Genomic DNA, 22,873 nt, shown 5'->3' with positions numbered 1-22,873 from the left:
GTAATCTTTTCACTATATTAGTTAATTCAAAATAAAAGTACAACAATTGTTCCTCAATTTATTTTCTTTGTCTGACCTAGTTTCGCTCATCGCCTCCATGTGTATTTTCATGCAGCCTGATCCCCAAAGTCCTGTTCTAGAACTGCTTATATATTTGACATGCCATATTTGTTAAGCAAATGATGGCAACTTCATTTTGTTCCCATAGCCGTGAGCCTGTACTCTTCTCCTGGTCATACAAAATGGAGGATACAAAAAAAAAACCCAAAAAAACAAAAAAAAACCCACATGATATTACTTATATTCCCTGCTCAGACAAACAGTCACACTGATCCAGTAATATAACAGTGCACTTTTCAGCTGTGACTATAATGCTTCTTTTCTGAACAGCTGCCAATATTGATTTAATTTAAATTAGCAACAGACCAGCTTTTTAAAAGTGACAGAAAAATGCGTATAGCAAGCTACATTTAGTAAATAACATGACTATTTTACAAATGCTATTTGAAGTGGAAGTTTATTGTACAGTATGCCTTTTATCATCATCTCTATTTCTTGCTGAACACATTTTGTTTGAAGAATATATTTATGAAGAAACATGTTGTCAGATGCAGGCAGCTTAAAAATGTATTTAGGTACAGGAGGTTACCACCTTATAATCCCATGTAATACCATCCTGCTGCTACAGGTAGCATCTTAAATATGCCTGTGTAGGTCTGAGAACTACAGCGTGGTAAACCCTTCAAGGTGTGGTCGAAATAAAAACAGGATTGTGGGCACTGCAGCATTAATAAAGGGATTATGTATGCGGTTATAAGTAAAATTAATGAAGCTGAAAGATCCTTAATTCCTTGTTACTAATATCTAGAAATCACAAACCCACAGTAGTTTCACTGCAAACTGTCAGAGAGCAATGGCAGACTGTGTTCACTTTCCTTTTTTTTGTTTTCAAATGTGACAGTTAAAAAACTAGAAAGCATAACAATCAAATGATTAATGTACCGTATTTGAATGCACCACACAATTTGTTTTTCAACTTGTAAAGTTTTGAATGTTTTTAATACATATTTCAAACCACAATATGCAGCAATTGGAGAAGGATTTGTTTGGGAAACTGCTGTTTTGTTCTATACATTTCGCCCCACATCTTTACAGAGGCTGATATTTTCTCAAATCGTGCCTGATGTCCATATCTATTGTGAAACAAGTAGAACATTTTTTATCCAATCTACTGTGCTACCCAGCCCCATTGAAAAACATTACCTAGTGCAGTACATGCGGTGGAATTAACTTACAAGACTCTTCCACACTGTGACTCAATGTGTGTGGATGTGACTTGCAGATTTTCCCTATGATTCCAACATGCCACATGGAATGAATGTGCACATTAGGATGAGCAGTTTATTTCTAGAATCGATTTGGCAAAACATTTTTTTTTGTTTTTAAAGATGTGCAGCTACAGTGCCTATAGAAAGTCTACACCCCCTTGAACTTATTTCACATTTTGTTGTGTCAGTGCCTCAGAGTTTCATGTATTTAAATGAGGATTTTTTTCCCCACTTATCTACACACCATACTCCACACTGTTAACGGGGAAAACATTTTTATTGAGAAAAAAATTATATATTAAAATACAAAACTGAAAGATCATAATTGGATAAGTCTCCACCCCCCTGAGTTAATACTTGGTGGAAGCACCTTTGGTAGCAATTACAGCTGTGGGTCTGTTGGGATAGGTCTCTACCAACTTTGCACACCTAGATTTGGCAATATTTGACCATTCTTCTTTACAAAACTGTTCAAGCTCTGTCAAGTTCCTTGGGGAGCGGTGATGAACAGCAATCTTCAAGTCATGCCACAAATTTTCTATTGGATTTAGGTCAGGGCTCTGAATGGGCCACTCAAGGACATTTACTTTTTTGTTCCTTAGCCAGTCCAGTGTAGCTTTGGCTGTGTGCTTTGGGTCGTTGTCATGCTGAAAGGTGAACTTCAGTCCCAGTTTCAGCTTTCTTGCAGAGGGCAGCAGGTTTTCCTCAAGGACTTCTCTGTACTTTGCTCCATTCATTTTCCCTTCTATCCTGACAAGTGCCCCAGTCCCTGCCGATGAGAAACATCCCCATAACATGATGCTGCCACCACCATGCTTCCCAGTAGGGATGGTGTTCTTTGGGTGATGCGCTGTGTTGGGTTTGCACCAAACATAATGCTTTGCATTTAGGCCAAAAAGTTCCATTTTAGTTTTGTCAGACCACAAAACCTTTTGCCACATGGCTACAGAATCTCCTGAGCGTTTTTTTTGCATTCTTCAAATGGGATTTCTTGAGTAATGGCTTCCTTCTGCCACCCTACCATACAGGCCAGATTTGTGGGGTGCTTGGGATATTGTTGTCACATGCACACTTTGACCAGTCTTGGCCATAATAGCCTGTAGCTCTTGCAAAGTTGCCATTGGCCTCTTGGTAGCCTCTCTGATCAGTCTCCTTCTTGCTCGGTCATCCAGTTTGGACGGACGGCCTGATCTAGGCAGGGTCTTGGTGGTGCAATACACCTTCCACTTCTTAATAATTGTATTGACCGTGCTCCAAAGGATATTCAAGGCCTTTGATATTTTTTTATACCCATCCCGATCTGTGCCTTTCAACAACTTTGTCCCGGGTTCTTTTAAAAGTGCCTTGGTGCTCATGGTGGAGTCTTTGCTTTGAAATGCACTACCCAGCAGAGGGAACCTACAGGAACTGCTGAATTTATTCTGTAATCATGTGAATCACTACAATTTAACACAGGTGGAAGCCATTTAACTTGGTGTGTGATTTTAAAGACGATTGGTTACACCTGAGCTAATTTAGGATTGCTATTACAAGGGGGGTGGACACTTATCCAACCAAGCTATTTCAGTTTTTATTTTTAATTAATGTTCTACAAATTTCTAGAATATTTTTTTCACTTGGAAGTTGTGGGGTAGGATGTGTAGATAAATGAAAAAAAAAACTAATTTTAATGCATTTTAATTCCAGGCTATAAGGCAAAAAAGATGAACATTTTGAAAGGGTGTGTAGACTCTATAGGCACTGTATGTACACCAAGGTGTTACACCCTCATTCCAATGTGTACATTTCAGCAGCATTAAATCAGTTTCAGTGTTTAAATGAGTTTATCCTCATATAAATTACATACAAGTAAAATTTAGTGACCCTTTCATTATCTTACTAGTTTGTTAATTCAATAACTTACTAATTTATGTTAATTCAGTACTAGATTGCTATATATGTTGTTCCTTCCTTTTTTGAATGTTCTAGTTTTTGTATTAAAAGGTTTCTTTAGTCCAGTTTTGATAGTGTTTCTTGAAATATTAATACAAATGTATTGCTCAGATGTTGCTACATACAGTATAACCCTTCAATGTTGCAGGGTATTGGCAAAATAAATCATATTGGACCCTCTTAGCATAACATTGATTATACTGTACAAGACAGGTAAAGCCCAAAGTGAATCCTTTAGTTTGGACTAAAACCAGGATATTCTGGTTCCCTTTCATCAACTAAATTTAAATGAAAACATAATTAAAGCTTTTCTTTTAGGAACACATAAAAACAAATTATTGTGATTTTAGAGCTTCTCATTCCAAAATGCCTCCCAAGACATTTTTTCTACATTATGCAAAATAAATAATGGTGAATATAATTTACCAAATTTAATAAGCAGAACCACATAATCTCAATAATAAGCTCCAGGGTAGCTTAACATTTACAAGTTAAATCTGGGAGCCAGAATTCAAATATTGCTTTACTGAGTTTACCACATTACACTCTTCTTATTCCTTCATCAGAGTAGACTACATTGTTAATAAAAACATTCAAGATAGACTGTTTATGTGATACTGTTTATGTGCTTATGCGGTCACAAACTATGTACTGTAGTCAATATTATTTTGCTTGTTATTGACACAGCAGCAAAGCCAAAGTATAATTATAATTACAGTAGACTCTTGGTAATCTGAACCCAGGTAGTCCAAATTGACCAGAACTATGCTATCAATATGGAAATAATTCTGATAGTACCTGCAGAAACAAAACTTCAATATTTAAATTCTATAACAAGTGTGCAGAACATTTACAGCAGTCTCTGTATTTTATTTTTTTAAATGGGCATGACAGATTTTCTGACGAAATATCAAAATCATTAAACAGATTTTCTGATTAAATATTTAAAAATATGAAACAAAGACTAGACAAGGTCCTGTTAGTACAGTAGTACAGGTTATGTTCAGTACAACTAGTAATAGTGAGTCTACTGTACGATGATGACAAAGTGGACATACTTACTTTCCTGATGTCATCTAGAGTGTTGATTTCAGGTGACAGGCCTCCATGTACACATAAAAACTGCTGGTTCATCAGGGCAGCCAAGGGTAGGCAGTCAAATGCGTCCATACACGAGTCGTATATTCTCTCTGAATACTTAATTTTACCTTTACACACATAAAAAACGTGTGCATAGTTAGATATGCTCTGTCAATTCAGCCATTAACAGACTTTGAATTATTTCTTTGCATAGTAGTATTTTAATACATTTTATAATACGATTTTCAAGACATTGAAAGTACCACACATGCTCAGTCATGCTCGTTCTGTTCTGAAAAGGGCAATCTTTACGTAAAGTTATCTAGTGCTGAAAGTGTTTATAAGATAAATTCCCTTTTAAAATAAACCACAGATTTGTATGGATTTATCATACTGTAGTTTCAACAAATTTGTGAAGTGAAAACATATGATGATGGATTTCTCATGTTCTTTTCTCTGTTATTAATTTCTTATTTGTAATCTGTATAGTGTGAATTAAAGGTCTGGCATTAACAATTTTGGCTGTTACTGAATTAACCCCTTGTAAAAAAAATAACACAAAACTTATTAACATAAAGACCAGTCCTACAGGTACCACAGTAGCAGGCACAGTTTACCCTGCCTCAGAATTTCTGATCGCATTATAAATTCCAGATTTTCTAAATCCATTGATGGAAATGTCAGGTCTGCTTTTAGTTTTTTCAAGCAAATTAGCTTTGCCATTCTCATATTCACTGTGACATCCGCCACATTCTTTCCCTTGTCCAGCGCTTCATACCAGTCTGTCAGAGGGCGGGATCGCTCACTATATGACATATTCTGATTGGTGAAAATATTATTGGCGATCCAATCAAAACCGCAAATAAAACCAAAATAAATTCCACACCAAACTTACCCTGTTATACGGTATGTCAAAGAAAATATGAAAGGAAGGTTTGTGTTTCTTATGCGTTTCATGTGAAACCGGACATTAGGGCACCCAGGCTTGTTAATTCCTGCCACCTGGACACAGATGCCAATTCCCAGACTGTCTGGGTCAAACCCAGACAGATGGCAACCCTATTGTGACCACTGAAGTAACATCACATGCACACAGCTTTAACTCATACTTACATTCTTGTTTAAATGTGAAATACTCTGTTAAATGTCTACATTCATGGTTCCCACGAAGCAAAAACAGTGTTTTTGGATAAAGGATTTTCAAGGCCCATAAGTACAGCACACACTGAAATACAAAAACAAAAAAGGTACAAATGCATCTAAACGACCCCTGATATTTTAGAATAAATATGGGATACAATTCATAACTTTCAACTCCTTTTAAAAATCATATTTCTTATTGTATTTAAGGCAATTTTCAGGGCAATCAATGGGCACGGGGAACCAAACAACCAAATGGCATTGAAAGTCTAATTATTGCTATTATTAATGTTGAAATACTATACCATGAAAACCAATAGCAAAGGAGGTAGAGAATGGAGGGAACTAGGAAGTGGAGAGAGGGGAGGGAAGAGTTGTTGGCAAAAAAATTGATCAATTTTTGTTGAGGTATATTCTTAAAATGTGTATAAAAATGATTTATCAAGATGGTCACACTTTAACAGGACAATAACTAAAATATTTGGAGTATTAAGCTGTAAGAGAGGGGAATAAGAAAGAACATCATAACAGTGCTTGATCTTTAAGAAATTGTTCTGTGTTTTTAATTAAGTCAAAGTAATAGTTTAAAAATGGAGCAGAATACATTACATCTATTACATTTTGATAGCTACTACACTGAAACATCTTTACATTACTAGTTGAACATGTTAAACCAAACACAAAACAGCTGCACTTACATCAATACTGAAATAGCCTCGGTCAACATAGTCGCCTAAAAAAAGGTATCGTGTGGTGGCTGGTGAACCTCCCACCTCAAAGAGTTTCATCAAGTCAAAGAACTGCCCATGGATATCTCCACAAACTAGAAGAGAAAAAACAAACAAAACAAAATAAAAACATAAGTTTCCACAAGGGTTCTGTCATCCAACTTTGTAAAATGTTTAATTGATAGTGACACATTCGATTTAAATCACCTTGAAGATGTTAATTTTAAAACAAGAAAGGGTGTAATTTTATACAATAAATATATTAAAAACAGTCAAAAATGACTGTTTCAAATAAAGAAATATATTTATGCAATTGCAACAGTGCAATGCCTACTTCAGAAGACATGTAAAGATTAAGAATATAAAACATATGATATACCAGATTAAATTCTTTATTTTTTAACTAACAAATGACAACTAAAATGATTAAAATTCTGGACATTCTAAAAACAGTACCCGAAAGCAGGCACTAGTCGAAAACATTGTCTACTTGCTTTAGTTTCTTTTAGGGTTTACCTTAGAATTATGACTGAGCGTTTTGGAATGTTATGGATAAGGCCCTGTGTATATTGCGATTTCACGGGCTGCGCGGAAATCGTGAAATTAGCCCAATACCGTGATTTTTACAATGTTGTTAAGAAATAAAAATAAATTTCATAATTATTATTTGTATTTCATACAAAAAATAAATAAATAAATCACATTAACAAAACTGTTCGACTGTGTCTGCATGTACTATTCGCCATGCACATAGTACTGTGCAGTGATTATGTCATGTGACTATATGCAATCTAGGCGGGAAATTAAAACACACAGAAATTTACTACACACTGTAAACAAGAAAATGGATGTCTCTAAAAAGGCTAAAAATGTGTCTGCAGCAGATCACGTAAAGCAGTATCCAGCAGTTTTACACAGCGATGGAGGTAAGCTCTTCCATACGGCCTGCAACGTTACAGTATATCACTACCTAGAATCAGCTGTTGACAGGCATTTAGATTCAAGTATTCACTGAAAAAGAAAGGCATAAATCCAGAGCAGTCCTGTGACTGCTTTACTTGCAAAGAAACAAAAAAAGTTGACTTCTATATCCAAAAGGCCACTGAAAACTGTGAAGCATTAAACACATTAAATTATGACCTGACAGAGCGTTTGTTTGAGCAAATATCCCTCTTGAAAAATTGGACAACCAAAAGTTACGTAAATTCTTCAGACTACGTGTAGCAAATGGTGGAGAGATTCCTTCATCAGCTCAGCTGAGACATCAACACTTACCTGAAGTTAGCTAGAGTAATCACAAGCAGGAGATTATGGAATTGGTAAAACAGTCTGGTTGCTTGTCAAAGATCAATATGGGTTACACATAGTATTTATTTTGCAAGACCTAAATAGTGAACATGCAGCTGACCTACTAGATCTCAAAGCTGTCCTTGCAGATACATTTTACATACAGGCTGTTAATTTTGACACCGTTTCACAAGCTATTGTAAAATGCTTGAATAACTTTGACATTGATTTCCATATTTGATGTTTAAAAAAAAACCAACAACTTATATTTATCAAATATTTCAGTGCACATTCTGCGAAATACGATACTTTACCCGTGACACTTCCGTGAATTTTAAAGAAAATTTCTGTGATTTTCACAGGGCCTTAGTTATGGAAGATTCTAGAAATACATTACAAATCACTTAAACCTCTGGGTGTTTTATGTAAACAACTTCTGAAACTTCCAGAACCTTGAACTGTCTGAAAAGTTTGGTCCCAAAACTATTAATTATTCTGTTGAAACACAGTGGAAATCAACTCCAGTGCAGCCAAGCAAAATATTTTAACGAAGTGTACAAGACCAAACTGCATATTTAAATAATCCACTGTGCTCCTGACAACTACCTAGCTTTGGCACACGTACCACGAGGCAGTATCTGAATACCTTTGGATCTGCTCAAGAGAAAAACAAAGCAAAATAAAATAAAATAAAAAAATAAATTAAAAACATTTTTTTTTTTTTTCTTCTAACAAACAACCCCCTTCTCACACACACACACACCTCTCATTTTTACAATAAACCTTGGAATGAAGATGTGCTGCATTTTCATTTCAAATGCACAAACGATTCATGCAGGAAAGCAATTAGTCATTTTGGCAAAGCTGTATTTCACTGATTATGCACAAAGTGAGCCAATCGGACTGAGCCGCAGCTATAGCAGTAAAAAGGAAAGTATCTGTGCTCCTCTAATTGAATGCAGCATTGATGTGTTAACACTTTCAGATCACAGTTAAGTGATTCAGTCCTGTAAAATAAAGGTGCAGTAGACACGTGGGGAAACTATCATTTTGACAATCCAGAATGTGTTGGCTAAATTACCTAAGAATATAAACAGACAGCAAAAACGTCATTACCATGTGTTTACAAATTATAGACACAGCGACCTGTGGTGTAAGAAACTCATACAGCATAAGGCAAGGCAAAATCAGCACCTTTTTCACATTCAAACACTCAACTTGTATACAGCATATGTAGTGGGTATTTTATTCCAGGTATACCATGTAATATATATATATATATATATATATATATATATATATATATATATATAGAGAGAGAGAGAGAGAGAGAGAGAGAGAGAGAGAGAGAGAGAGATATGTTTATATGTGTGTGTGTGTATATATATATATATATATATATATATATATATATATATATATATATATATATAAACACACACACACACAAGCTAATGTAGCTCACTTACATATATGCTACTCTTATTTTGATTGGATCCCTATTTAATTGGTAATGCCCATTAAGCTCATGCTGTAACACAGTTATTTATTTTATTCATATATTTAATTTGACAGATCCCCTGCTTGCCTGTGTATGTGTCATCAGTCATGTCATGCAACACATCTAGTTGTAATCTTGCAGTTAAAATGGTCTCTGAAGGAGGTAGCCTTTTTACATGTTGCTTCAATGTTTCCTTTTGAACTCACCTAGTAGCATGTCTCCTATAAATGAGGCGTTTACATTTCCAGCCCTCTAAAGGTCTCTGTGTTATCGCGCCACTCAACTTCCATTTCATAGCACAGTGAAATTTGCCTAATGTGCTACATAATAATTTTGATTCTTCACATCTGGCATGCAGATTAAAATGTTAAATCTCTCTTGCTTTTTAAATTGAGTTTTAAATAAGCAGTATTTTAAGCTGCCATTATTCTTTCCCTCAACCTGAAGCATAATTACCCAAAGTGTTTGCATGTTATATGCCAGGGGTGGCCAAACTTCCTGAACCTATGAGCCACATACCAAAAATTTCCATATGGTCGAGAGCCGCAAGACACATAGTGTAAAACTTTAATGTTTGTGAGCAAGACATTTTAAATACTAGCATTGTTGTGCAGTACAGTAGTTGTTAGGCTATCTCTTGATGGCAGCAAAATGCACAAGAACAAGGGATAGAACATTGCCTACACAGGTTCTGTGTAATTTTTATTGCACTGGAGATCTACAGTGTATCAAACTTTAAATGTAACACACTGGTGTTTTCCATTATTTCTGTTTCTACCGTATGTATTATGCACTTTAAATAAAATATACATTCAGTTATTATGAAGCAAAATACAATAACTGACCTGATTTCACCAAAAACACCACATAACACACATTTTTGCAAGGATTCTTTTTGACAAGCTCTTCCCTTGAAGATCAGAAAGCTCAACAGTGTGTATTAAATACTGTTGAGCTTGGTGGATGATAAATGCACTGTATTTATTTTAAAGGGGATTACAGTACCTGCTCATGACGAGACGTAAGATATGTAAATATAATATAAATTTTAGACCTGCAATATAGCATTTTAACATGCATTTCAGCTGCACATCCGGCTTCAAAATACGCATGCACCAGCGAGCGGTGGCGAAAGTCAACAAGTGATGAAATATACTTGCGTGAACAGGTGAAAGAACGAGAGAAGAAAGAATAATTATCATGAATGAATACAGAAAACACAAATAATAAACGTGTTTATTTTTACTTTCTCTCTCTTTGTTTTTTATATTATTATTTCTTCAGTTCATTCGAGCTGCAAAGCGTGTGTCACCTAGCATTTCACCGGGAGTCGCAATTGAACTGCAAAAGAGCCACGGTTTGGCCACCTCTGGTATATGCTTTCTCTTTTCATTATATCTGGTCAGGAACTGTGCAACAACAATTATAAGAGCCTATAAAGCAGCAAGTATGGTATAAATAAATATCCCTCAAAGGCAATGTCCTCGGAAGAAAAACAGAACAAAGACTGAATGAAAGGGCACTCACTATATATATATATATATATATATCATGTAAAAAAAAAAAACTGTTCGGGTTTAAACTGTAACTGGGGGGTTACAGAGTACACCAACCCGCATTCAAGTGCTACAACATGACTTCTTGGTTAAGTTTGGTTGGAGCAGGCTATGGCCGAACCTAGATCTGTTCAATTCAAACTCTTCTGCATAGGCAGTGGTATGCAAGAAACCCTACCTTAAGAACTCAACCCAAAAATATTTCCAAAAATAACTATATCGATGAACAGAAAGTTTTTAAATAGCCAGGAGAAATAATAATAAAATGTTTAACTAAAGTACACAGAGTTTCATATTTTGTGCTTGTAAATAGGTAACATGTTTAAACACTTAAGCACAACATTTGTTTTTGCACTTTGACCTGTTTCTATGATTGTCCAGCCTTCACCTCTTAATCGAGAGACATATTGTTATGCTTCATGAGCAATATATCACTAAAGAGCCATACAAAGTCCCTGCACTGCACTACAGTAAAATCAGTGCCATATTTATAAAAATATTTCAGTTTACAATAATAATGGTTCTGTCATGTTTTTAACAATGACTACTTTTAATTTGTGTTTTACTGTTTTTGTCATTAACCGTAAACAAACGTTGTCAATATAGGAAATCTGAAAGATGTAAGGGCAGCATGCTTGTTGCAAGTCCTTGCCCGCCACAACTTCTTAAACTTCTCTGTCATGTTCCACTAAAACATTAGGTCAGGTATTCATTTACTATAGTTGCATTCTGTAAACTTGAATTTACTACTAAGAATAAAACCTTTATTACACTCTTTGGTGGAGAATCACAGTTAAACGGCTGCTCTGAATACGGTTACAATGGCACTTGACGTGAACCATGCTATAAGCTGTTCCTGACAGTTTCTGCAGGCATGTTACAGCTTTAAAAAGTTGACTGCCTCACGAATTGAACACACACATTGTAATTCTACAGCTTTCTATTAAAATCTTTGTTTAGACATTTTACCACCACATAACATTAAATTACTGATATCATATAATAGAAAACACTTTGACACAGTAATATACTGCAATAGATTTTGTACAGTTTTAAAAACACTGTCAAATCTCAAACACTTACAAATAAGTAGAACAAATTGGACACTGAGATTCATTCTGCATTCCATTTTTTTTATCCGCCTTAATTTAACTTGATTTGCCACAAAACTGTATGTTGTTAAAGAGACCACACTTTATTTTTTTTAATTACATAGTTATCTTTTTTTTATTTTATTTTTTTTATAAATTTAGTCGTTGCCAATTATTTTTTTATTATTTTCTCCCAATTTGGAATGGCCAATTATTTTTAGGCTCACTCTTGTCTTCACCAATCCCCCGCTACCACCCCTGCGCTGACTCGGGAGGGCGAAGACGAACACACGCTGTCCTCCGAAGCGCGTGCTGTCAGCCGACCGCTTTATTTCACACTGCGGACTCACCATGCAGCCACCCAATAGCTATAACGTTGGAGGACAACGCAGCTCTTGGGCAGCTTACAGGCAAGCCCGCAGGCGCCCGGCCAGACTACAGGGGTTGCTGGTGCGCGGTGAGCCGAGGACACCCTGGCTGACCTAACCCTCCCTCCCCCCGGGCGACACTCGGCCAATTGTGTGCCGCCCCCTGGGAGCTCTTGTCCACGGTCAGCTGTGGAATAGCCTGGACTTGAACCAGCGATGTCCAGGCTATAGAGCACATCCTGCACTCCACGCGGAGCACCTTTACCGGATACGCCAGTCGAGTTATCTTTTTTTTAAATAATATATTTATATCTTTATATTTACAAGAATAAAGCACTGTATAGACAATACAATAAAAAATCCTCACACTAAAGGCACCTAAAAGGTTAACCCTTATATCACACCACAAATTAGCCTTGTTTGTCTCAATCTTATAAATTGGCAATAGTGGGGCACAACACCATTACTAGACTAACAGCAGATTCAACTATCTCTCCACCATTCAATCAGACAGAGCACTACCCCCTAATATCTAGGTAATTTTCTTACAGTTCTAAAATGAGGGAAGTACCACCAATGGGCAGGCCTGAAGTAATATCCTTTGCAATGTTCTCCATCCTTGGTCCTCGAAAGTGAGGTTTTCAAAATAGTGCCAATTACCACACTGCCTTGGGGACCAGGCTTAGATTACTTTAAATCATTCTGACCCTTGCAGCTGTCATTCTGAGATGATATTCAGCCACTTGAGTTTGACTAGGATTCAAGCGCTAAGCCCCAGAGGAAACTGATGCAAAAAGCAGACCAAAAATGGATCTCTCTTCAATGAGGGTAAGGAATCACAATTAGACTGACAGCACTTTATCAAAAAAAAATGTAATAAAAAAGTACCACATTTACAATAGAGCACCAGACCAAACTCCAACACCTGTATTATAAAGCTCATGCATCGTCTCTGCAATTCAGGCAAGTTTGAGCAGTTGTTATCTTATATCAGAGCCTTTAGAATCCCCAGCTCAGGTTAAAGCACTACATTGCAATTGAGTAATTGAAATATTGTAGCATTTCAGGTTCTTGGGATAGAAAATGAGACCGAGACTGGATGGAGTTGAAGACTCAAGCCATTTATTTATTTTTTTAAAAATTTAGTCGTTGCCAATTAGTTTTTATTATTTTCTCCCCAGTTTGAAATTCCCAATTATTTTATTATGCTCATCTCACCGCTACCACCCCTGCGCTGACTCGGGAGGGGCAAAGTTGAACACACGCTGTCCTCCGAAGCATGTGCCGTCAGCCGCCCGCTTCTTTACACACTGCGAACTCACCGTGCAGCCGCCTCAGAGCTACAGTGTCGGAGGACAACGCAGCTCTGGGCAGCTTACAGGCAAGCCCGCAGGCGCCCGGCCAGACTAGGGGTCACTGGTGCGCGGTGAGCCGAGGACACCCTGGCCGACCTAACCCACCCTCCCCCCGGGCGACGCTAGGCCAATTGAGCGCCGCCCCCTGGAAGCTCCCGTCCACGGTCGGCTGTGGAATAGCCTGGACTCGAACCGGCGACATCCAGGCTATAGAGCGCATCCTGCACTCTAGCGAGTGCTTTTACTGGATACGCCACTTGGGAGCCCCTTTTTATTTTTTTTAACTAATATAGTACGAAAATAAATCATAAAGTACAGGGAACTGTGAGTCGAAAATGAAAATAAAAGTTTTAATTGTATTTGTTTTTCTGCAGTCTTAACCTTTCCGACTCTATCTCACACCTTTCTCTCTCACTCTTGTCTTCCCCAATCCCCCGGTCATTTCCAAGCACCCCCTTATATCCCCTCGCTCCCACACCCTTACACCAGACCCCTGCCCCCCACGTCTTTCACACCATTCCTACAACCCAATTCCCCAATACACACACACCATGCAGCCCCTGCACGCACACGCAGACCATGCAACCCCTGCACGCACACTCAACCGTGCAACCCCTGCACGCACACTCAACCGTGCAACCCCTGCACGCACACTCAACCGTGCAACCCCTGCACGCACACTCAACCGTGCAACCCCTGCACGCACACTCAACCGTGCAACCCCTGCACGCACACTCAACCGTGCAACCCCTGCACGCACACACAACCGTGCAACCCCTGCACGCACACACAACCATGTAACCTCTGCACGCGCACACAACCGTGCAACCCCTGCACGCACACACAACCATGTAACCTCTGCACGCGCACACAACCGTGCAACCTCTGCATGTGCACACAACCACACAATTTAAAACTACCCTGATATATCCGGGGCGACACTGCAGATAACTGATTTTCAGGATGTTGAAATAACATCCAATAAACACAGTGAGTGATTAAATGTAAAGTATTGGGTTTGAAATGTCTGAAGAGCCTGTGCTACTGTAATAGGTAACATATACAATATACAAATGGTAAGAATTGCTACTACAGGTACATTTGTAGAACTAATAAAATGTTTTTTTTTTCTGTGAGGAAGTAGGGTTTATGTTGTAAAATTCATTAAATCTAGTTTGCGTGTTTGGTTTTATGTTCAATGTTGTCGTATGCAGACAGGCTAAAAGAATTGAATCTATTCAGTCTTGAACAAAGAAGATTACGCGGCGATCTGATTCAAACATTCAAAATCCTAAAAGGTATAGACAATGTCAACCCGGGGGACTTCTTTGACTTGAAAAAAGAAAAAAGGACCAGGGGTCATAAATGGAGATTAGATAAAGGGGCATTCAGAACAGAAAATAGGAGGCACTTTTTTACACAGAGAATTGTGAGGGTCTGGAACCAACTCCCCAGTATTGTTGTTGAAGCTGACACCCTGGGATCCTTCAAGAAGCTGCTTGATGAGATTCTGGGATCAATAAGCTACTAACAACCAAACGAGCAAGATGGGCTGAATGGCCTCCTCTCGTTTGTAAACTTTCTTATGTTCTTATGTTCTTAATGTTAAAAACAATTTTTTGTGAACAAAGACCAATCATACCTGGTAGCATTGTCAGGGATGCTGCAGTTGTAATTTCAAAATCACCTGACCTCAATATGACAGCTACTATTACATCAAAGGCCAATTTCATGGTCAGCAACACATTTAGCTTGAAGGGTTTATATAACCCTGCAAATACAATGTTATTGCCTCAAATAGTTTGAGATACAAGGCTTTGACACTGTAGCGGTAGCAGCTTTGCAAAGAAATTTGCAGGAAAGACACCCACGATTGGACTTGACCTAAAGAATTTCAGAATACACCTGTGTACCGAGTACGAAGCCAACATCTTGAAGCGTTGGGTTTATACCATCCAGAAACCAAAAAGTCACATGCCCCCATGGCGACCATGTTAGGTCACAGGTCAAAGTGAAGGATGTGGTTAGATTTTGCACGCAGTTTCCAACGCAACAGCAGATTTGATGTTGCCAGCTAAATGGTTTATGAGACATTAGCATTAGTATGTGTGTCTGCTGTGGCTGTACTGAATGAGGCAGGTTTACAAACTCATACAAGCTCCCCTTACATGGATACTTTACTAATCTAAGGGTGGGGTCTGTGGGGATAGACTCAGACAGCAGGTAAACATCCTTCAATATAAAATACCTTCACTAAAAGCAATTATTCATCACAGAGTCTGAGTTCTGGTATATTACAAGCAGGCAGTCACATGCCTCATACTCTCTACTGTGATTGTTCCTGCTCAGTACAGTTTTTGCTGCTTTTATTGCACATTTAAGTTATAATAAAAGGAAGAAAATGCCTGGATAATGTGGTACTGTTAATTCACAGTAATGCAAAATCAAAATGCAATAGGGCCTTGTTAAGACTACACTTGAATTAGAAAGAATTTGGGAAAATAACAAAAGTATACAAAACAAATTGTATTATTAAAAGAGCATGTTCATTGAAGGAGGAGGAGCTACTGTACTCTGCTTCTGGGGAGGTTGCAATAAAATTGGCTTATCCATTAATCAATAATGTGCGTACACCATTATGTCAAGTTAGTACATAGTGTGTTTGTGTAAAGGAATTCTGAAGGAGCTGTTTTAATTAAAACAACCAAAGCATACTGAGCATGCACTGTATGTGAACTGAATGCAACACACAATTCAATAAATGCCATAGACAAAGCACTAACAGAATAGCGCTTTCTTCCAGACTACTATAATTATATCCTTTTTTTATTATTTAAGCAACAGCCAGTAGCAAAATGTAAAGTAAGCTTCAATTAACTTTGTAAAGCAAACATTATAAACGCAAAACATAAAATACAGCCATATTTTGAAGCACAAGAGGAACATTTTCAGAGCAATAAAATCATTTTAATATTAGAATACATGCAAGACACTTCTCAGCACAATAATTGAACTACTCCTTCCTGAATCTTGCTAGTTGTTCACTGTTACAATGATGTTATTCCTTTGCACTTGATTCAATATATAGCCCTGGTATGATGTTTTAGGAAAATGTTACATTTTACCAAGCAAGAGACAGTATTAGTTAAAGTTAAGAAGAATAACTTGTCAAAGCTCTTCCATTATATAGCAATCACCTGTATGTCAAGTATGAAACTAAGCATTGGGTCTTTACCATCACATGACCATAGTTTTGCAGCCACATTAGGTTACAGTGAATAGTACTATTATTGCCAGTGGAGTTTCAATAACACTAAAGTAAGATGTTGGCAATATCAAGTGGTTTATTTAGCAGCTGAATTGGTGACTGTGGAGGATTCATTAAAACTTCACTCACAGGGATGCTTATTTCACTCTCTCCATCTGCCTACATGGACTGCAATATACATGGACAGCTAAATTATGTGTCCACCTACAGACTTTGCATATATTACAGGGAACAGTATTGCAGATTGGAAAAATACAGTTTAACAGAGTCTAATTTACTGGATAACAGAAACAATAAGGTGAACATTACTTTAACTGTTGCTCGGTATTCTGGTTAAGCTGACAAAAGCAACATTATGATAATATTTAATATACAAATGCTATGCTTCTTGCTTTTGGCAGCTAAAGAGAGTTTCTGCAAGAGGATATCTTGCCTTTTCATTTGTAATCTGATTAAACCACTGGCGCCGTTTCATGTGCTATTTCCCCCCTGTAACTTGGTTTCCAATTTTTATAGTTATGCAACATGTTATCCAGGGGTGTGCAAAGTCATTGTGATGTGGCAGAACAGTTTATTTCCAAACTAAAGCCTTGCATTACATTTAGAAATATAAGTACATAAATAAATGAATGCATGCTGTGCCATGTGTGGTTTTCAGGAGAACTAGTACATCACGTAAATAGATTTATTTTTGTTTGTTTCTACCAGACAGTTACTGATAAATTAAGCTGAAAAAAAAACAGCATGTAGAAAAAATGGGATAAAATTTACTACAGAACCTACATTTGTGCCAAGTTTTCAAGTTACATATACTGAAGACTAAAAAAGTTTAATAGTCACAGCAATCAGTTAAGTCCAGTACTCCAGTACTGGACTTAACTGCATTCCAGTACTGGGTGGGAGTTTTTTTTTTTTTTTTTTTATATCTCCTGTGAACTAGCTGTGTCAAACTACAATAATGTCAGCATTATCTTCTTAAACAAATGCATATCATCATCAACATCAGCAGGTGAGTAGGAGGCTACATTACATAAATCTGCTTCCTAACCTACACAGGTCAGTATGTAGGCACAGTGGATTAGTTAATAAAATAAAATAAAAAAATAAATAAAAAACAAATCTATATTCTACCAAAGTCTCCAAATTCAGTATTTAGCAGACTGTCAAGACAGCTCTTCAATAAATATAGGTTTTTGATTTATATCTTGCTACTTGGACTCTAAACAACAAATAGTGAAACCTAAGAATCCCAACATGGACAGTAACATAGTATTTGGAAGCTGTATGTGTTCAACATTATAATGGGAATTACATTAGAAAGTAGTATAACAAATAAAAAAAGAGCAGCAAGGTAAACATGAGAACACATTTATTTTAAAACCTATTGTATCTTTAATCCAGATTTTAAAAAAGCTTGTTTGACATCAGGGAAAGAGAGTCGCGCCCCATGAAATTAGGAAGGATGAGGGTTGCGGCTCCTCCTACAAGGGTTAACTGCGGTTCTGCCCCCACTGGTAACATATACACTCCGCTAGCTAAGTGCCAACTAATTCAAATATGGTAATGGTGGGTCTGATATAACAAACATCTCCACTGTATTTTAGTTTTTCTTTCTAATGTTTTGCTTCCATCTGCTACTGGGATTGTAACATATTTGATATCTGCTTACTTCCTTCTGTAGCAGACTAATCCTTATAAAAGTTTACAACAATAGATGGATACAGTGCATTTATCATTATTATTATTATTATTATTATTATTTATTTCTTAGCAGACGCCCTTATCCAGGGCGACTTACAATTGTTACAACATATCACATTATACATTATTTCACATTATACAGATATCACATCATTTTTACATACAATTACCCATTTATACAGTTGGGTTTTTACTGGAGCAATCTAGGTAAAGTACCTTGCTCAAGGGTACAACAGCAGTGTCCCCCACTGGGGATTGAACCCACAACCCTCCAGTCAAGAGTCCAGAGCCCTAACCACTACTCCACACTGCTGCCATCATAGTTTATCATAGTTTACTGTAGTTTGCAATGATTTTTAATATGATGTATCATAACTTTCTGGGCTTTACAATGTATACCTTTACTTCACTGTGCTTTTAATATGGTATGCTTTTAAAATAGGAATTTCCTTTGTTCCATGGTGCAGATTGAAAACCTAATTCCAAAAAAATCCTTTATCAGCATAACCAGACATCTCTTGCGTGTTATTTATTTATACTCTGTAATTAATAAATTTACAGAATTAAGATACCGCTTTCCCAAGGAAGTCCTACTGTAATTGTGCGATATGTTGGGACCTAGGCTACACAAACCAACCAAGCGCACTCATCCCATTCCTGCACGTATACAAGTCCTGTCTAGTCTTGGCTTTTTGGCCACCTGTACCTTTCAAAGACAGATCGGTGACAAGTGGCATTTCACAAGCTTCTAGTGCGCTGAAACCAGGGGTTTTGGACTCCATCATTGCTCTTTGTCCTCTGTACATTCAGGTTCTTTATACTGACGGACAGCAGATTGAAATAAAAAGAGATTTTCATTTAATTGCTGGGTTCCCCAATACCGTTGGTGCTATAGACTGCACGCAAATAGCAATTAAAGAACCGACATTGAATGAATTTAATTTCATGAACATGATGCAGTACCACTCAGTTAATGTGCAGGTTATATGTGATGCCCGACTCTGTCTACTAAATGCTGTTGCTAAATGGCCAGGCGGAACCCACGATTCATTTATTCTTCAAAAACAACAGTGTGGGCACTCGGAGAAAACTGATCCATGACAGATGGTTACATTTACCACATAAGGCTATACAGGGGTGTTTTCAATGCAAATTCCCATGTGCGAACAATTGTAGTGACATTGAGATTTACTAACATGTATTACTTAGAAACATGTGTACGAGTGCCTTACGCAAGAATGTAATGTTTTTATTTTGTGACTTGTATAGCCCCTGGATTATCTCATATGCATGGATATTACTTTGTTTGACTATTTATTGCATGGAACTATATTATAAATGTTTGTTTTTTCAAAATTACTTTTTTTCTTTTAAATGAAAATGACTTTTAAATCACTGCTTTCTTGATACATGACAATGATGCTAAATAAAGGATCCTAACCTTAATACAAACAATAGAGGCTCCACTTTCATCATTGTGTAGATTAATGAATAATCTACCATAGTAAAAGGGGATTACAGAAAAAGGCTTAGTGAGGGCACAGCCATTCCAGATGCTACCGCTGGATGTATTATCCAAGAAAGCAGACTAGATTACTTTAAAAAGCACTATGACATCATTTGAAATTGCTAGCATGGAATTGTCCCTGCTTGACTTTCATGAAAACTAAATGATGATGATAATCTCTCTCTCTCTCTCTCTCTCTCTCTCTCATATCCGACTGCGGTGGGACCAGAGTAAGGGCGGATCTGTAACAAGTCAGATAAATGAATGCTGTTTTAAATATCATTATAAACAGCTCTAACAATTACTATATTCAAACAATTATTGTTTTGAGATTCATCTTTATTAGGGATCTCCCCTAAACCCCTTGTTTAGAAAGATACAGGGTATTGGTGCTGTATACACTTACATTAGTGTCAGGTAATTTACACAGTAGCAAAATGTATAGTTTTACAAAAGAGAAACTGTTGGAAACCGATGCCAACTTTTTAATCTCTTAGGCAGACTTTTTAATATCAGTCACAGTGCTCTTTCCAATTGCAAAATCGTGTGCCATTTTATCCCTGGTAACTCCCTTTTCCAGAAGTGAAAGTATTTCCAACTTTTTTTCCAGTTGTAAGCTCAACTCGCTTTTGTTTTCCTGTAGCCATTTTGCATTATCGCTGTACACGTGGGTGACGTTGCTGAAGAGCTTGATCATGGCGGATAAACGGTTAGGCCGGATACACGACGGATTACTGTACTTAGTTTTTTTTCCAGTCAATTACAGATTTCATTTACACAAACCACCTCAACGATCATAAAATGCAGATCCTTCATCGTATCCCAGATATGATTATGTGAACTAAAGAAAATCATAACCAAGGTGTACAATAAGGAAGAAATAAGAGGTTTTGTTTCTGCCAAATCATAAATCACTGTATGGCAAACTTGACAATACATAAAAGCATGTTCCACTTTTGATAATATCTATCAATTTGGATTTGAACATGTAGGAGTGTGTAGTTTACACACTGCAATGGTACCCGAGAAGATTAGCTAGAAGGACAGCTACTAAAAAATAAAAAATAAATTATATTAATAACAACAGGATACAAGGGAAAACAAATGAGATAATTAAGACAGCATAAATTATACCATTATATAATGTATAAGAAAAATAATAATTCAGGAATGGGGAAATGTCAATACTAGTGATTTAAGCAATATTCTGCATTTTGTGGAACCACGACTCTAGACCTCCGATATAAAAAAGGTTTGACATAACAATGCCATGCGTATATGTTACAGTACCTGCAGGGTCACATTAAACACATAACGTTTAACTTGGAAAAATAATACAATACAGCCGTAAAGTGTGCAGTCTTCATCTTCAAAGGAAAGTCATAGAATTCAGCTGCGTACCAAATATAAAGACAATACCTCAAGTGTTGTGTCCATAGACAGGTTATACGAAATGTCCATAACGCTAAAGAATATTTGAAAGTCAGCATTGAAACATAATGCATTCAATGTATACTATTTATGCAGCCCAGGTTAATGACATTTAGCACTGTTTTTTTTTTTTTTTTTTTTTTGCAGGCAGGCAGGCAGGCAGGCAGGCAGGCAGCAAATTTAACCTCGAAACGAATGTCTTGGTGCACCACATCTCCTAAACATGTGATATACAGCAATCTGAACAGGGTCACATGCACTGGTGAGAATCTTCATTAACTATTATATAAATACAGCATTCATTACTGTGCAAGAGAAAATACTGCAACACTTCTGTCCTTGCAGAACCACCAAGGAGCAGATTGTACAGCATTGTCTGTCTCCACTGGCATTCTCCGAGTATCAGGCCTCCCCTAGTGACCACCATCTGTACAACAGGCTTGTAGTTACGTGGGCAACACAAGGGGCACAGGGTTTAGGAAATGAAGCATACAGAAATCCAAAGATTTAAAAGCACACATTGCCCTTGACAAGAATTATGTTCGGTAGGTACACTGTTACTCTCTTCGATATTAAACCAACTAGCTCCTTTATTACCACAACTGTTTTTGATCAGGAGAATTTTGGTTGTGTCTCCCCAACTCTCCCCATCCAAATTCAGCTAATGCCTGCTAATCTTTGAACACGGTTAAGATTACTGATTTGTTTGGATTAGTGAATGTAGTCTGTACCATTCTGAAAATACTTGGTTAAGTCTTGGTACTTGGTTTGAAGTTTTTGTACACATGTCAGCACAAATAAGAAATAATCCTTTAGTTGTACATTTACACAATTAAATGTACACACAATTCTGATATAGAATTTTGGTTTCTTCAGCTGTTCTCAGCATGCATTTCTGGTTTAGATTATAAATCTGTTTGGACTACATGGATTCAGACTAGCATGACTAGGTTAATTCCTGTTGATTCTTCCCTATTCATACCTTTTTTTTTTAAACTAGAAGTAAAATTGTATTATTTATTGTACAATAAGATACTGTAAAGAGCTGAGGGTCTGTTGCTTCGTCAGGAGGTGTTTTAACAAACACTCACTCACATGGTGGATTGCAGTATAGCTATATACTTCTCAATTGTCCATATGTGAGACTGGTATTGATGACAATATAGAGGGTTAAGAAAAAAAAAAATGAACCTTTTTAAATCAAGTCCCAAAATCAATATCGAGTAATCACCAAAAATAATAAAATAAAAATAAATAAACCAGGTGCCCCATCAAAATTACCTCTATATATATACAGTATATATATATATATATATAAAATGCTGGAGCAACGTGGATGAGGGATGCAGCAGACAGGCTTTTGTGGAAGAATTTTGGAGAGGCCTTCATCCAGGAGTGGATTTGAGGATGATGGGTGATGGCACACGCACGCACGCACACACAGTAGATGCCGGTTATTAGCAACCCTGATAAAAGACAACTTGTGGAGTAGTGATTAGGGCTCTGGACTTGACCGGAGGGTTGTGGGTTCAATCCCAGGTGGAGGACACTGCTGCTGTACCCTTGAGCAAGGTACTTTACCTAGATTGCTCCAGTAAAA

General features: G+C 37.1%; 1 protein-coding gene across 4 annotated transcripts in view; it reads right to left on the bottom strand.

Moving 5' to 3' along the window:
* Positions 1–22,873, bottom strand: part of LOC117421318 (protein phosphatase 3 catalytic subunit alpha) — a 167,486-nt gene that overhangs the window by 54,953 nt on the left and 89,660 nt on the right. For all 4 annotated transcript variants that reach the window (XM_034035553.3, XM_059029750.1, XM_059029755.1 and 1 more), the window contains exons 3-5: positions 6,179–6,303; positions 5,454–5,565; positions 4,323–4,468 (exon numbers count right to left, since the gene is read on the bottom strand). In XM_034035553.3, coding sequence (XP_033891444.3) covers positions 4,323–4,468; positions 5,454–5,565; positions 6,179–6,303 — 383 coding nt within the window. The remainder of the gene's footprint in view (positions 1–4,322; positions 4,469–5,453; positions 5,566–6,178; positions 6,304–22,873) is intronic.

The sequence above is a fragment of the Acipenser ruthenus genome, chromosome 1 (genome assembly GCF_902713425.1).
Source record: "Acipenser ruthenus chromosome 1, fAciRut3.2 maternal haplotype, whole genome shotgun sequence".
Lineage (NCBI taxonomy): Eukaryota > Metazoa > Chordata > Actinopteri > Acipenseriformes > Acipenseridae > Acipenser > Acipenser ruthenus.
Note: the sequence above shows the minus strand (reverse complement) of the source record. Positions and strands in the feature narration are given on the sequence as shown.